Source organism: Eriocheir sinensis, chromosome 30, assembly GCF_024679095.1.
Source record: "Eriocheir sinensis breed Jianghai 21 chromosome 30, ASM2467909v1, whole genome shotgun sequence".
In the NCBI taxonomy this organism is placed as follows: Eukaryota; Metazoa; Arthropoda; class Malacostraca; order Decapoda; family Varunidae; genus Eriocheir; species Eriocheir sinensis.
In genome coordinates this window covers 1,427,426-1,442,118 of record NC_066538.1, presented here as the reverse complement: position 1 = coordinate 1,442,118, position 14,693 = coordinate 1,427,426, and the positions used below count along the sequence as shown (strand labels likewise).

At 45.5% G+C, this 14,693-nt stretch overlaps 1 protein-coding gene across 6 annotated transcripts in view; it reads right to left on the bottom strand.

Moving 5' to 3' along the window:
• Positions 1–928: 928 nt before the first annotated feature.
• The window catches only part of LOC127005408 (solute carrier organic anion transporter family member 4A1-like), a 28,085-nt gene continuing 14,320 nt past the window's right edge, over positions 929–14,693 (bottom strand). For 2 of the 6 annotated variants that reach the window (XM_050874226.1, XM_050874225.1), the window contains 12 exons: positions 11,322–11,511; positions 10,249–10,326; positions 9,076–9,293; positions 8,676–8,847; positions 8,338–8,440; positions 7,981–8,102; positions 7,392–7,709; positions 6,405–6,600; positions 5,719–5,881; positions 4,808–5,004; positions 4,487–4,669; positions 931–4,119 (listed from right to left, as the gene is read on the bottom strand). In XM_050874226.1, coding sequence (XP_050730183.1) covers positions 3,882–4,119; positions 4,487–4,669; positions 4,808–5,004; positions 5,719–5,881; positions 6,405–6,600; positions 7,392–7,709; positions 7,981–8,102; positions 8,338–8,440; positions 8,676–8,847; positions 9,076–9,293; positions 10,249–10,326; positions 11,322–11,511 — 2,178 coding nt within the window. In that variant the 3' untranslated portion in view covers positions 931–3,881. Of the gene's footprint in view, positions 4,120–4,486; positions 4,670–4,807; positions 5,005–5,718; positions 5,882–6,404; positions 6,601–7,391; positions 7,710–7,980; positions 8,103–8,337; positions 8,441–8,675; positions 8,848–9,075; positions 9,294–10,248; positions 10,327–11,321; positions 11,512–11,695; positions 12,559–14,693 lie in introns of those variants that run through there. The other 4 variants (XR_007758498.1, XR_007758500.1, XR_007758499.1 and 1 more) reach the window with 4 other exon arrangements.

Sequence of the window (14,693 nt, the reverse complement as noted above, 5' to 3'; positions counted from 1 at the left end):
TTTATAATTCCCTGCGCCATTTAATTTCGAGGGTAATTTTTTCATATTTAATCGTCACGTTCAATATTTACCGTTTTACTACATTAAATCTTACCCTTTAATGCTATTTCTCGGCCTAACAACCATGTATAACCTTACCTTCCCCCGCAGCCAATCACGTGCGCGTATTTGAGGAAAGGGGCGGGGCTTGTCTGCCTGGTTAGCGTGAACGGAGTATATATAGCGAGTCTGTGATGATGGGGGAAGGGGCAGGGTAATAGGTGAAGAAGATAATGGAGGAAGATGGGGTTGGAAGAGGAAGAGAGAAAAAGAAGATAGAAAAAGAATGAGATAATAAAAGAACCTTAGAAGATTAACCAACAGCAGGAAAAATGAAGAAAAAGATGCATGAAAAAGTGAAATAGAGAAGAAAATCAATGAAAAACAAATGAAAAGAGAAAGAGGAGAAGGAGAAGAAAGGAAAAGAGAAAGAAAAGAGAAAAAGATGAACCTGCCATAAAAAAAAAAACAGGAAAAGCAGAAAAAGAAAGAATGAAATAAAAAGAAAAAAAGAAAATCAATGAAAAACAAATGAAAAGAGAAAAAGGAGAAGAAAGAAAAACAGAAAAGAATCAAATGAAAAAAAAAAAAAAAAAAAAAAAGACCAGGAAAAGAGAAAAACATGGAAAGAGAGAAATAAAGAAGAAAAAAAAAAACATTAAAAGAGGAGAAGGAAAAGATAGAAAAACAGAGAGAGAAGAAGATAGAAAAAGAGAAAGAAAAAGAAAGAAAAGAAGAAAGATGAACCTACCATAAAAAACAACAGGAAAAGAAGAAAAAGAAAGCATAAAAAAATAAAGAAAAAAAGAATATCAATGAAAAACAAACAACAATGATCATAACAATTTTTTTAGGCCTCCATTAAAACACACCATCTTAGAAATCTTTATAATAATCATCTCATGTACAAATAAAACAACTAAAAAGATAAAAAAACAGAATCTTATGCGTTTAAAAAAATAATATAATAGAAGGTATATATATTTTAAGGCACCTCCCGGCCTCCCCCTTCCCCTTCCCCTTCCCATTGCCTTGTCCTTCCTCTTCCCTTCCCCTTCCCTTCCCACACACACACACACATACGTACACACGCTGGCTTATGTATGTATATCGTGTGCATGTGCATGTATGTGTGTGTGTGTGTGTGTTTTTGTGCGTTAGACAGCATCTCGCCAATGTTTGTGGTCTAGTGATTAAGTACAAAGAATATATGTTCGATAAAAAACTATGTAGAGAGAATCGGATCTCACACAAATATGGTCGTTTTTGTGTTAGGTTTTTTTTTTTTTACGTGATTTTTTGGGTTGTAGTTAAATGGGATATTTTTTACGAAGATACTACTACTACTACTACTATTACATATACTATCATCTATACTTTCTACAATTCCTCCTCCTCCTCTTCCTTCTCCTTCTCCAATTACTACCACCCATACATTACTACTACTATAGCTACTACTACTACTATTACTACTACAACTCCTCTTCATCAACCAAATCACAACCACAGATAGATTCCACTTATACCCTAGAGCAATTAACTTTCACCGAGAACACGAAACATTAAGTAATTGCTGCGTAAGACTCACTATGTTACGGGCGGACCATTTTTTTTTCTATTAGTATATTTTAACGCAAGATTGATATATAAAAAAAAAACCTCGTAGTGTTAATATACAGCATCGTAAAGGAAGGAAACAATCACAGTTGTACAAAAATTATATCTCTATCTATCTATATCTATCTATGAGGGATTAGAAGTAGGTACAAAATGATATATACAGTCACACAGAAGGTCGACAAAACAGTATGATTCATGTACAGCAAAATAATTATACAGAACAATGCAGAGAGTCATAAATTCAGATGGTTGTTCATATAGGGGGCAGCACTTGTATCTGGTCACTCTGCCTACTACTACTACTACTACTACTACTATTACTACTACTGACAAATAGACCAATGGGTACAGTATTGCCACCTACGTAGAGCCACCTTTGAGAGACTTCCATTAGCACAAAAATAACAATATGGTACTACTACTACTACTACTACTATTACTACTACTACTGACAGATAGACCAATGGGTGCAGTATTGCCACCTACGGAGAGCTACCTTTGAGGGACTTCCATTAGCACAAAAATAACAATATGGTAATGCTACTACTACTACTACTACTACTACTACTACTACTACTACTGACAGATAGACCATTGGGTACAGTATTGCCACCTACGGAAAGCCACCTTTGAGAGACTTCCATTAGCACGAAATTAACAATATGGTAACACTTAAAAAGAATGTGTACGTTAAAGAATGTAAAAAAATATGTACGGAAATGAATTAAGTACGGAATTAAGTAAGTGTCGTTCGCTGCTCATAGGTAGAAGTGAGATTTGATCCTCCAGTGATGTAGTTCTTGCTTTGCTATCTCATCCTCTTCTTGACGTAATGTATTTGCACTTGGGGTTCAGTTCCGTCTTGCCTTGGCTTGTTGATAAAAGGGCTTTACGCTTTAACACCAATATTACAAGCGCTACCATCCTTGTTCATCTAGATCTTAACCTGGTAGCAGTGACGGGCCAAATTTGTGGCTTTACCGTGCAGCAGCGATGGGCCAAATTTGTGGCTTTACCGTGTAGCAGCGACGGGCCAAATTTGTGGCTTTACCATGTAGCAGCGACGGTCCAAATTTGTGGCTTTACCGTGTAGCAGCGACGGGCCAAATTTGTGGCTTTACCGTGTAGCAGCGACGGGCCAAATTTGTGGCTTTACCGTGTAGCAGCAACGGGCCAAATTTGTGGCTTTACCGTGTAGCAGCGACGGGCCAAATCTGTGGCTTTACCGTGTAGCAGCGACGGGCCAAATTTGTGCCACGATATAAACCCCCCCAAAATAGATGATACATATACTGATAAGAAATGCTTTGATATATATTATGAAATGGTTTGTATGAGTGGTGATTTTTTCTCATTTTTCTCGCTTAGAGGGACCATTAAGAAACATGGTCCCCGCTGCTACCGGGCTAAGTTACGGAGAGCTTGTGAAACAGCTGTAATTGTTAATCCGCTCGTAAGAAATACAAAACACGTACACAATAGAGAGAGAATCAACGCACATTAGCATACAAAAAAAATATTGAAAAGCGAACGAAAAAATGAGATAAACACAAAATCACATAAACGTAAAAGTGAAATAAAAACACACACACACACACACACACGTACACACACAAATAGAGAGAGAATCAACGCACATAAACATACAAAAAAATATTAAAAAGCGAACGAAAAAATGAGATAAACACAAAATCACAAACGAAAAAGTGAAATAAAAACACACAAACACACACACACAAGCGGACACAATCACCATTTACTTAAATTCGACATATGATAAAAAAATACCCATCAATGATCCATCTATTTATCTATAAACGCTGCGATCGATCTCCTCGCCACCACCCGCATTCAATCCCTTATCAATCTATCTATCTATCCGTCTATTGCAGTCTCCTCAAACAAAAAAAAAAAAAAAAAAAAAAAAAATCACTTACTCAACTCAGCATGTATACAAAAAAGTCTAGAATAACACCCTAACTATAAACGCCTGAATCTTCCCCTCACTTGCATTCATTCGTCTATTGCTCCACCTATTTGTCTATTGATATCTATACAAAAAAAAAAAATCATCACAACCCATTATAAAAAAAAAATATAGAATAACACCCGATCTATAAACGCCTGAACCTCCCCCTCACTCGTATTCATTCCTCTATTACTCTATCACCTAATCTACCATATCTATTACCTAACCTGTCTATCTATCTATTACAATCTATTCAGGTAAGTTCTGCACCCATGTTGTCCACCCCCCTTAGCTCCCTTCCGCCCCTGAACCCTTTCCGCTTCGGGGTGATGGGCGGGGTGGTGGCGGGGGAGGAGTGGGGGATGGGGAGGGTCAGCGGGGGGTCTGGTAGGGCGTCGGAGGAGGTGGGGGGCGCCTTGTACATCCACCAGGCGATGATGAAGAGAATGGTGGAGAGGAATTTGAAGAGGACGGAAACTGCCATCATGTACCTGTGAGGGCGAGAGAGAGACGAGGGAAATGTATTAAAATGGAGGTGAAAGTACAATGAAAATACAATGATAGAGAAAATATATTAAAACAGGGAGGAAATTAATTAACACACACACACACACACACACACACACACACACACACACACACACACACACACACATGAATTATACAAAAAACATACACAAACAGAGAGAGAGAATTAACACACATTAACATACGTAAAAAAATATTAGAGCGAACAAAAAAAATGAGATAAACGGATAATCACATAAATGATTACAAGTCCAACACGTGATCAGGCCATGATGAATAACACACATACGCCTCCCCACCACCACCACCACCACCACCACACACACACACCTGCTCATGTGGAAGTTGTCGTAGCTCCTGCAGGCGCCTCCCCTCCCACAAGTGGACTGCCAGAGGATGCAGGTGTGGTCAAAGAGGACGCCGAAAAGGATAGGCCCGGGAATAGTGCCAAGTAACCTAATCACTATCCACTGCAGCCCCAGCGCGAAGGATCGGTGAGAGTCCGGGACACATCTGGGGGGAGGATCGAGGAGGTTAGGTGCTGTTAGGGGTGAATGAAGGTGGAATTTACGAGTTAACGCCCTTGACTGTGGATTTCCTACAAGAAGAAATCACCAAGCTACAGGAATGGAGCACGCCCCCTCCCCTTACCTGAGCGTGCCCGAGAGCGCCGGGAGACTGATGATGAAGGTGAGCAGCATCGTCACAAAGAAGATGGCGAGGAAGACAGGCATGAGGAGGCAGGTGGCGGGGCATTTCTCACGGAGCGCTGAGTCTGGGGCGAGGCGGGGGTCACCAGGCGGGGCGGTGGGGCTGCTCGGGGCCACACACCTGCACTCCTGGAACACCTGAGGGAGGAGGAGGAGGAGGAGGGTGATGAGGGAGGAAGAAGGGAGGAGAAGGAATGAGTGTAAAGAAGGAAGAAGGAATTAAGGGAGGAGGAGGAGGAGGAGGAGGGTGATGATGGGTGGTGAGGGAAGAAAGGAGGATAAGGAAGAAGGAATAAAAGGAGGAAGAGGAGGAGGAGAAGGGTGTTGAGGGAGGAAGAAGGGAAGAGAAGGAAGGAAGATCTAACCCATAACAAAGTAGAAAAACGAAGGAGACAGACAAAAGCAAAGGCGGATGATAAAGGGGAGGGACGACGAGGGAAGTAGCAAAAAAGACGAGGGTTGTTCATACCCACTTAACCCATAACAAAGAGAAAAACGAAGGCGGCAGAAGAAAGCAGAGACAAACGATGAAGGGGAGGGACGACGAGGGAAATAGCAAAAAAAGACGAAGGTTCTTTATATCCACTTAACCCATAACAAAGAGAAAGACGAAGATGGAAGAAGTAGAAGAAGGAAGAAGATGTAGTAAAAAAGATGAAGGGTTGTTTTTGCACTTAACCTTTTTTCTCATGCTTCCTTCTACATCAATTTTGGGAGTCGTTTTCCATCCCTTTCTTTATTTCTTTCCTTCTATTTCCATTTCGTAACAGAGAGAAAAAGATGAACGCAACGACCAAAACCAAACATCCACCGTACCAAAACAGCGTCACCTTCCTATACTATAACACCCACCTTGACCCCATCCTGCCCCTCCACCATGCTCGAGCAGCCGGCATGACACGGGGAGAAATACATGACGTTGTTGGCGCCGCAGACAGGGCTATAGGCGACGTCCTGACACCCACACTGCTGGTTACAGGACGCGATGAGGCTCGGCGCGGAGGGTGATGTTGACCTGGGAAGAGAGAGGGATGGTTACGGAGGGAGTGAAGGGAAGGGAGTGGATGGAAGGGAGAAGAGAGATCGTTATGGAATGGAGGGAGTGAGGGAGTGGAAGGAAGGAAGGAGGGACGAGAAAGAGAGATGGTTACGGAAGGGAGGGAAGGGAAGGGAGTGGAAGGAGGGAAGGTTATGTGGAAGGAGGGAAAAGAGAGATTGTTACGGAAGGGAGGAAGGTTATGTGGAAGGAGGAAAAAAAAGAAAAAGAAAAGAAAGAGGAAGAAAAAACAAAAACAAGAATGGAAAAAAACGTCCAAAAGTGAAAAGAAATGAAAAAAAAATATAAAAAATGAAAAACATAAAAAAATGAAAAAGTAAAATGATAAAAAAATGAACGTAAAAAATGAAAAAAAAGTTAAAATGAAAAAGTAAAAAACTAAAAAAATAAAAGGAAAAGGAAGAAAAAAAACAAAAACAGGAACAGAAAAATAAATAAAAAATGTAAAAAAAAAAAAGAAAAAAAAAAAGCACCCACTCACCTATTCCCATACTCCACATTGACGCCGGCGAAATCGATGTTGGGGCAGGAGATGACGAAGGTGAGGCAGGAGAGGACGCACACCACAGAGAAGATGATGCACATTTTCAGGATGCCGGAACAGGAGAGGTGGAGACGCTTGATGATCCACCCACCCAGCAGCGTTCCGCCTCCACCCGCCGGCACAACCACAAATCCTGGAGAGTGGATGAGTGGAGGTGATGGTTAGGTGGAACAAAGAGGAGGAGGAGGAAGGAGGGAGGGAGGAAGAAGGTGGAGTAAGGAAGGAGGGAGGAAGGTGGAGTAAGGAAGAAGGAGGGAGGAAGAAGGTGGAGTAAGGAAGAAGGAGGGAGGAAGAAGGTGGAGTAAGGAAGGAGGGAGGAAGAAGGTGGAGTAAGGAAGGAGGGAGGAAAAAGGAAGAAGGAAAAGGCAGTAAAAGATTGGGTGGAGTAAGGTGGAAGAAGGAAGGATGAAGTAAGAAAGGAAGAGGAGGTGGTAACAGATAAGGTAGGTGGATGGAGGAGGAGGAGGAGGAGGAGGAGGAGGAAGGAAGGAAGGAAGGAGGAAGAAAAAGGAATGTTGGGAAGGGCATTGACTGACTGACTGATTGACTGACAAACTGATAGACTGACTGACAAGCTATATGATTAAATAACTAAATAACTAACCATTTGCCTGACTAACTGACTGATAGGGTGTATAATTAAATAACAAAATAACTAACCTACTGCCTGACTAACTGACTAACCTAATTTAACCTAACCTATCCTAACCTAATCTAACCTAACCTAACCTAATTTAACCTAACCTAACCTAACCTATCCTAACCTAACTTATCCTAACCTAACCTAACATAAACTATCACAATCTCTCATACACTACCCCACTATCATTTACGCACTTACAATCACTTACACAATCCCCTACAACCACATACAATCACCCACTCACCCACCCACAACATCCACCAGTATCCTCACCCACTCACCTACAATCAGCGCCGCGAGACTGGCCGCCATGCTAAACTGATTCTCCAGGAACTTCGGCGTAAAGGTTGCGAACCCTGCCAAGAGAATCCCCTCCGTGGCGCCAGCGAGGGAGAGGGCCAGGAAGGTCGGGTTAAGCGCCAGGACCTTCACGGCTTTCGGCAGGTCCCGCAGCTTGCCGAACCCTGCCGCCCCACCACCTCCTGCTCCTGCTGCCGTGATGTCCCTTCCTCCTCCGCCTCCTCCTCCTCCTCCTCCTCCTGCACCTGCTGTAGATCCATAGGCCTCGGAGACTCGTGATGCCTTGATTGCTTTTGCGCCTGTGGGTGGTGGTGAAGAAGGTGGTGTTAGTGTGATGATATGTACGGATGAAGGAAGATAGGAAGGAAAGAAGGGACAAGGAGGAAGGAGTAGTCATATAGATAGGAAGAGAAGGAAAGAAGGGCAAGGAAGAAAGTCATATAGATAGGAAGAGAGACAGAAGAAGAGGAGGAGATGTTGGAGGAAAGAAGGAGGGACAAGAGAAGAGGAGGATAAAGAGAGGATGAGGAGTTATTGGAAAGTGGAGAAGGAGATAAAAAATAAACTTACCCGGCAGCTGCGCGGGGAATGCCATGATGGGCCAGGAGATCAACATGCAGAGTGACCCGGACAGCAGGAACCCAATCCACCACCCGCCCAGCCACAGGTCGCTGCTCGCCTCCAACCCGTACCTGTGAGAGAGGGTGCTGGTGTTACGGTGGTGAAGCTGGTATTGTGGTAAAGGCAAGTAGGTGAAATGGTGATGAAATGGAGGTGTATATGGTGTTATCTGTGGCTGTGGTGATGGATGGTGATGAGTAGTGGAGGTGGTGGTGGTGGTGGTTGATATTGAGAGGGGTGATGAGGGTAATTAAGGAAATGGTACTCAAGGTGTGTGTGTGTGTGTGTGTGTGTGTGTGTGTTTACCTGTCAGGCAGCACTTTGGGGGCGTTGATGTACACACGGAGGAACTGTCCACCCAACACATACCCAGCCGCCGGACCCACCACAGCCATGGCGTAGAAGATGCCTGCAACGATGATATTTGATTAGGGTAGGTGGTGGTGGTGATGTTGCTGCTACTACTACTGCTACTACTACTACTACTACTACTACTTCGTGAAAGCAAGCAAGATGGATCATTGAGAGAGCAAAGGTAATTAAAGAATGGCTGTTGTGATGGTAAATGGTAAAAAAACGAACCATTGCAGAGTGAGGAGACTATGTTTTCTGAGTTACTTTCAACACAGGTACACAACACTCACCCAGGTAGACTGAGGACATCTTGACAGGTACGGACTCATCGAGGTAGGTGATGCCCAGGGTGTAGAGCGGCGACGCCCCCACGCCGTGCAGGAACTGTCCCAGCACAAAGATGTGTCTGTACGAGGACAGCCAGTTCTCCACCAACACCCCGCACTGGTTCTCTCTCGTGCCCTGGGGATGGGGTGGAAGATTAGTGCTGTGTGGAAAGGTGGAATGATCAAGACACTAAAAACAAGTAATTATACATGAACCTCCTGACAAAAGAAGAGCAGTTGGTTAAGTAAACGAGATATTGGTATGTTAATAAAACCAACCTTCAGGAGGCAACTAATGAGCACAAGTAAAATAAGAAAGAAAAAAAACATTAACGAAAAAGCCCACCAACACTCTCGCCCCTACCTGGCGCAGGCAATAGAGGATGGAGGATGCGTTGCTGCTGCTGGGGATGTAGGAGGGCACGAGGAAGTGGGGCAGGGCAAAGAGGAAGGACCCAGCACCCATTATGAAGATGCCCCAGCCCAGCCATCGCGGCTTGCAGCTCCCCGCCCGTGACCCGAGGTAGGACACTGGCATGGAGCATAGGAGGAAGGCAAAGTCGTATGCCCCCGCGATGAGACCTGTGGAAGGAAAGGATCGAGGTGGAGTTAGCAGAAGGAGGTGGAGAAGACGGGATGAAGGAGAGGAGGAGGAGGTAATATGATGGTGGAGGAAAAGAAGAGGAGGAGGAATTATCGGAAAGTGGAGGAGAGAGAGAAGGAGAAGTATGAGAAGAGACACATAAAAAGGAAATGTAGGAGGATAGGAGGAGGAGTTATCAGTAAGTAGAGAAGGAAAGAAGGAGGAGGAGGAGGAGAGAAGGTACAATATCCCCTCTCCTCCTCCTCCTCCCCTCACTACTCTAACCTTTCCTCCCCTTACTTAAAATTAATCCCCGCCATTCCCTTCCCTTTCCCATCCCTTCCCTTCCCATCCCTTCCCCTCCCTCCCCTCCCTTTCCTTTCCCATCCCATCCCATCCCTTCCCTGCCCTCCCTTTCCCTTCCCCTTTTCAGTGTAACATTTCAACCCCCCATTACCTCTGCATATTTAATGGAAGTGTCGATCAGAGCCTTTGGTGGAGTTTTTGAGAATAATGGAGAAAGAAGACGGAAATAATGAGAGAAAATGAATTACCGAGGATGAGAAAATAACTAATGATGATGTGTGTGTGTGTGTGTGTGTGTGTGTGTGTGTGTGTGAGATTTACGACGATGATTTTTGGGGATACTAAAGGAAAACAAAGGTGAAAAATATGATAGAGGAAAAAGGATGAATATATGATGATAGAGGAATAGAAATTGATGATGATGTAAGAATGTGTGTTTGGATTCGTTTTAGGAGCAGCGAGTAGGTTTTTTTTATTATTGTTTCTTTTTTTTGTGCCCTTGAGATGTCTCCTTTGTTGTAAAAAAAAAAAAGGAAGAATGGAGAGGAAAATGAAGAGAGAGAGAAGGTGAATAAAGGGGGGACTGAGGAATGATTAATAATGGTGTGTATATGTAAACACCTAACCTAACCTAACCTATGTATGTACCTGCATCGGTGGAGCGCAGGTTAAATCTCTTCTCTATGGTCGTGATGCAGACATTGACGAACCCATTGACGACCATACCTGAGGAAGATTATTATTATTATTATTATTATTATTATTATTACCACTACTACTACTACTACTACTACTACTGCAAAAATCAAAGGGAGGGAAGGAGAGAAAGAAGGAGAGGGAAGGAAGAGAAATAGAAGGGAAATAAAGAAGGAATAGAAGGAGAGAGGGAGGTGAGAGAGAAGGATAGGGAAGGTAGAAAGAAAAATAGGAAATAAAGAAGGAATAGAAGGAGAAAGAGAAATGGAGGAGAAGGAGATAAGAAAGGAAATGAAGATGAAAGAGGGAGAGAAAATAGAAGGGAGAATAAAAAAGGACTGAGAGAGAGAGAGAGAGAGAGAGAGAGAGAGAGAGAGAGAGAGAGAGAGAGAGAGAGAGAGAGAGAGAGAAGGGGGGAAGCTAACGTAATAGAAAAAGAAGGTCATGAGGAAGGCAAAGGCTGAAGGACGTTAGGAGGAGGAAGAGGAGGAGGAGGAGGAGGAGGAGGAGGCTGGAAATGACCTATAAATCATTCCATAAAAATCAATCTTTTTTAAACCATGCAAGAGAGAGAGAGAGAGAGAAAGAGAGAGAGAGAGAGGTAATTCTTAAGCGCTCTATAATATTGTAATTTTTGTGTATTGATAACCTAACTAACTAGTATGCATATGTCTGATTATACATTGTGCACATGTAAAGGTGCTGTGTATGTATGAGTATGTGTACATGTGTATGGTATGAGTGTATCAGGATGTGTTCAAGTGTAAGGTATATGTGTTTTTTTTTCCTTTTTTTTAGCAACAGAGGCAGCTTAGGAAAAAAAAGAAATGAAAACGAAAAGAAAAGAAAAAAAACTCTATTGCATTGTGTAGCATATATGCGTCCAGGTGAAGATGTGTAGGCCTACTGCAGGTGAATCTAATTAAGTGGTAGAAACAGGTAGTTATTTTGAACTGACTGGATGAGTGAAAATGTACCTGAGAACCTTGATACCTGTGTGCGTGCGTGTGTGTGTGTGCACGTACCCTGCGCGGCGGCGGCCCAGCACAGCCAGAAGAGCACCCACTTGGAGGTGCGGGCGTGCTGCAGCCAACGTGGCCGCAGGCACAGCCACCCGCAGCTGCCCGCCTCCTCCTCCGCCTCCGCCGCCACCAGGTCCGCCCGCGACGACCCCAGCCCCGCCGCGGAGCCGTCCAGGTCACTGCTGATGGACGCCTGGGGGAGAAAGGCCGTCAGGGGGGTGGAGGGTCAGGGTCATTATATAATCAGGGGGGGGGAACTGGGGGCCATTGTATAAGCTAGGGAGGGGGGGTGAAGGGGAGGGGGGTAAGGGCCTGGCAGTGAAGGACAGGAGTGGAGGAACAGTAATGACAGGCCAGTGAGGGCCGCGCCGCCGCACCTTCCTGGGTGGCAGGGCGGCGGTGGTGGCGGGTGGTAATGGTGGTGTGTGGAGGAGGCCGCTGAAGGGCGGCGCATGGGGGGGCAGCGCCGCCGCCGCTGCCACCCTGCCCAGGCTGAGGCCCTGCAGCAGCAGCGTGGAGGCCAGGCCCCCGCCGATGCCGTGTCGACACGCCCCCAGGCCGACGCGACCCCCGGGCTGCATGGCGGGCACACCACGCCGGGCGCGATCCCACCGAGACGGGGGCAGCGCGGGGCGCCCGTTAGCCAGGCCGCCGTTGGTCAAGGGGGTGAGGGGCGGCAGCAGGGGGCTGAGGGGCCTCAGGGGACTAAACCCGTTGAAGGGGCTGAAGGAGCCCGCCGCCGCCAGGCTGTCGCTGCGCCGTAGTCTCGGCATGGCGCGCCCTGCCCAGCTCTCCGGGCTGCTGAGGGACAGCGCCGAGCCTGCCGAGGACAGCCCGCCGCTGCCCAGCGCCCTGCCGCCCGACCACACATTGTAGCGCGAGTACTCCAAGCCCGCGCCCGCCGGATAGCCCAGCCCCCACGCGTCCTCGTCGCCCCACGGCACGCCCCGCCGCCCAGACCCGGTCAGGTCTGCCTCGGGCCGCATGGCCCAACACAGTTCTCGAACTGTGGGGCCCCGCCCCGCGGATCACGGCTGTCCGCCGCGCCACACAGCCGGGGCACCGCACAGCTCGCCGCACTGCCTCCCGCCGCCCACACAGGTTGTGTCGCCCAGCAACACTCCGCCACTTGCTGCGTCGGCCGCCGCGGGTCTCCACGATTGTCCGGCCAGGAGGAAGCTGTGCCACTCACTGGAGGCACCGCGGACCCCCGCGCCCATCACTTATTCAGCCTGGATAATGTCAGACGCCTCCCGTCGCTGCCCATCACCTACCCTCCCTGGCGCCCCCCATCACCTCTTCCCTGCCTGCACGCCGGGGCCCGCCTGTCACGCCGCACCGTGACGCCCATCATAACGCAGCCATCAAGACACCCCAGCGTGACCGTGTGATTCATCAGGCGCAGCGATGATGACGGCACGCTGACCCCCGCTGACCTCCACTGGGACACACACACACACACACACACACACACACACGGGAGTGGCCTTGAGCCCGTTTTAGGGGAAGCGTAAATCCCATGAAGAGGCGGGAAGACATAACTCGGGAATGTCAAGGTGACGTGACGGGGGGGGGGAGGGGGGAAGTAACGCTGAAACACAGAAACTCGGGTACTACAAGAGGAAGTAATGAAATGGTAATAAGAGGAGAGGAGGAGGAGGGGGAGGAACGGAAGTAAGAGGAAGTGAAGGAGGAAAAGGAGCAATTAAGGAGAATGGGAGGAAGAACAAGGAAGAGGAAGAAAACAATGAACACAACCCAGCAACACACGCACACACACACACGGAAAAAAAAAAAAAAAAAAAAACATGAAAGAAAAACGAAGAAAATGAAAACAACAAGAAGGGAGGGAAGTGGGAAGAAGAAAGACAAGAACAAGAAAAACGAGAAGAAAAAAGTGTGTGTGTAGGAGGAAGAGAACAAAGAAAACACGCAACACTACACACACACACGCATACACACACACACACACACACACGTTCACCTGTAATTAACAAAACGTAATCTACAGCACGGAACTTGAAAGCAGGTGTGTGTGTGTAGGCAATAATAATAGTAGTAGTAGTAGTAGTAGTAGTAGTAGTAGTAGTAGTAGTAGTAGTAGGAAAGAAAATAAGGAAGATAAAGAGGAAGAAGGAAGGAAGAAAGAAAATAAATAAAAATAAATGAAGTGAGAAGAGAGGAAAGAAAAGAAGGAATCGAAGAATGGATTGATGGATGAAAATGAGGAATGGAAAATAACAATAGGAAGAGGAGGAGGAGGAGGAAGAGGAGGAGGAGAAGGAAGAGGTGGAAGACAAGAGAGAATCAATATTAGCTTCACCTTTTTTTCACTTGTTACGCGGCACGATGAGAGAGAGAGAGAGAGAGAGATTATGCAGGCCGCCATTCTTTATCATCATTATTACTATTTTTTGTCATTAATCTCTCTCTCTCTCTCTCAGAAAAAGGTCAGGCTAATGAACTTCTGGTATTCACTTTTTACTCTTTTTTTTCTTATTTTCTTTCATTCTATTTATTTATTTATTTATTATTAATGTTTTTTTTATTTAATGATTTCTCTTCTACTTTCTTTTTTTTCCATTTTTCGTTTTTTTTCTTCATTTTTTTTTCCCGTTTTCTATGACGATTATTTATTTTATTCTTGTTCTTATTTTTTTTCATTTTTTCCACGTCTGTTTTTCTTCTTTTTTTTCTTCCTTTACTTTCATTTTCTCTTTTTTTATGTGTATTCGCCACCTTCTAAGTGTTCTCTCTCTCTCTCTCTCTCTCTCTCTCTCTCTCTCTCTCTCTCCTCCTCCTCCTCCTCCTCCTCTTCCCCTCTTCCTCCTCCTCACTGGTCGATGTTAATATTGGCTTGATTGGATAAGAAGGGAGGGAAGGAGGAAGGAGGGAAGGAGGAGAGAGAGAGAGAAGGAAGGAACGAAGGAAGGGAAAGGGAAGAAGGAATGAAGGAAGGGAGGAAAGAAAGGAGGGAGGAAAAGATGAAAAAAAGAAGGAAGGAAGAATGGAAGGAAGGGAAGAAGGGATGAAGGAAGGAGACACAGAAAGATAGGAGGGGAAAGAAAGAAACGAAGGAAGGAAGGGAAAGGGAAGAAGGAATGAAGGAAGGGAGGAAAGAAAGAAAGGAGGGGAGGAAAAGATGAAAAAAAGAAGGAAGGAAGAATGGAAGGAAGGCAAGAAGGGATGAAGGAAGGAGACACAGAGAGATAGGAGGGGAAAGAAAGGAACGAAGGAAGGAAGGAAGGAAAAAAAACGGGAGATGAAAAAATAAAAACAAAGGAAATAGAAAGGAAAGAAAGAAAGAAAGGAGAGGAAAAAGATGAAGAAAGTAGAAAATGAAGATAAAAGACAGAAAAACAGACAGAAACAGAC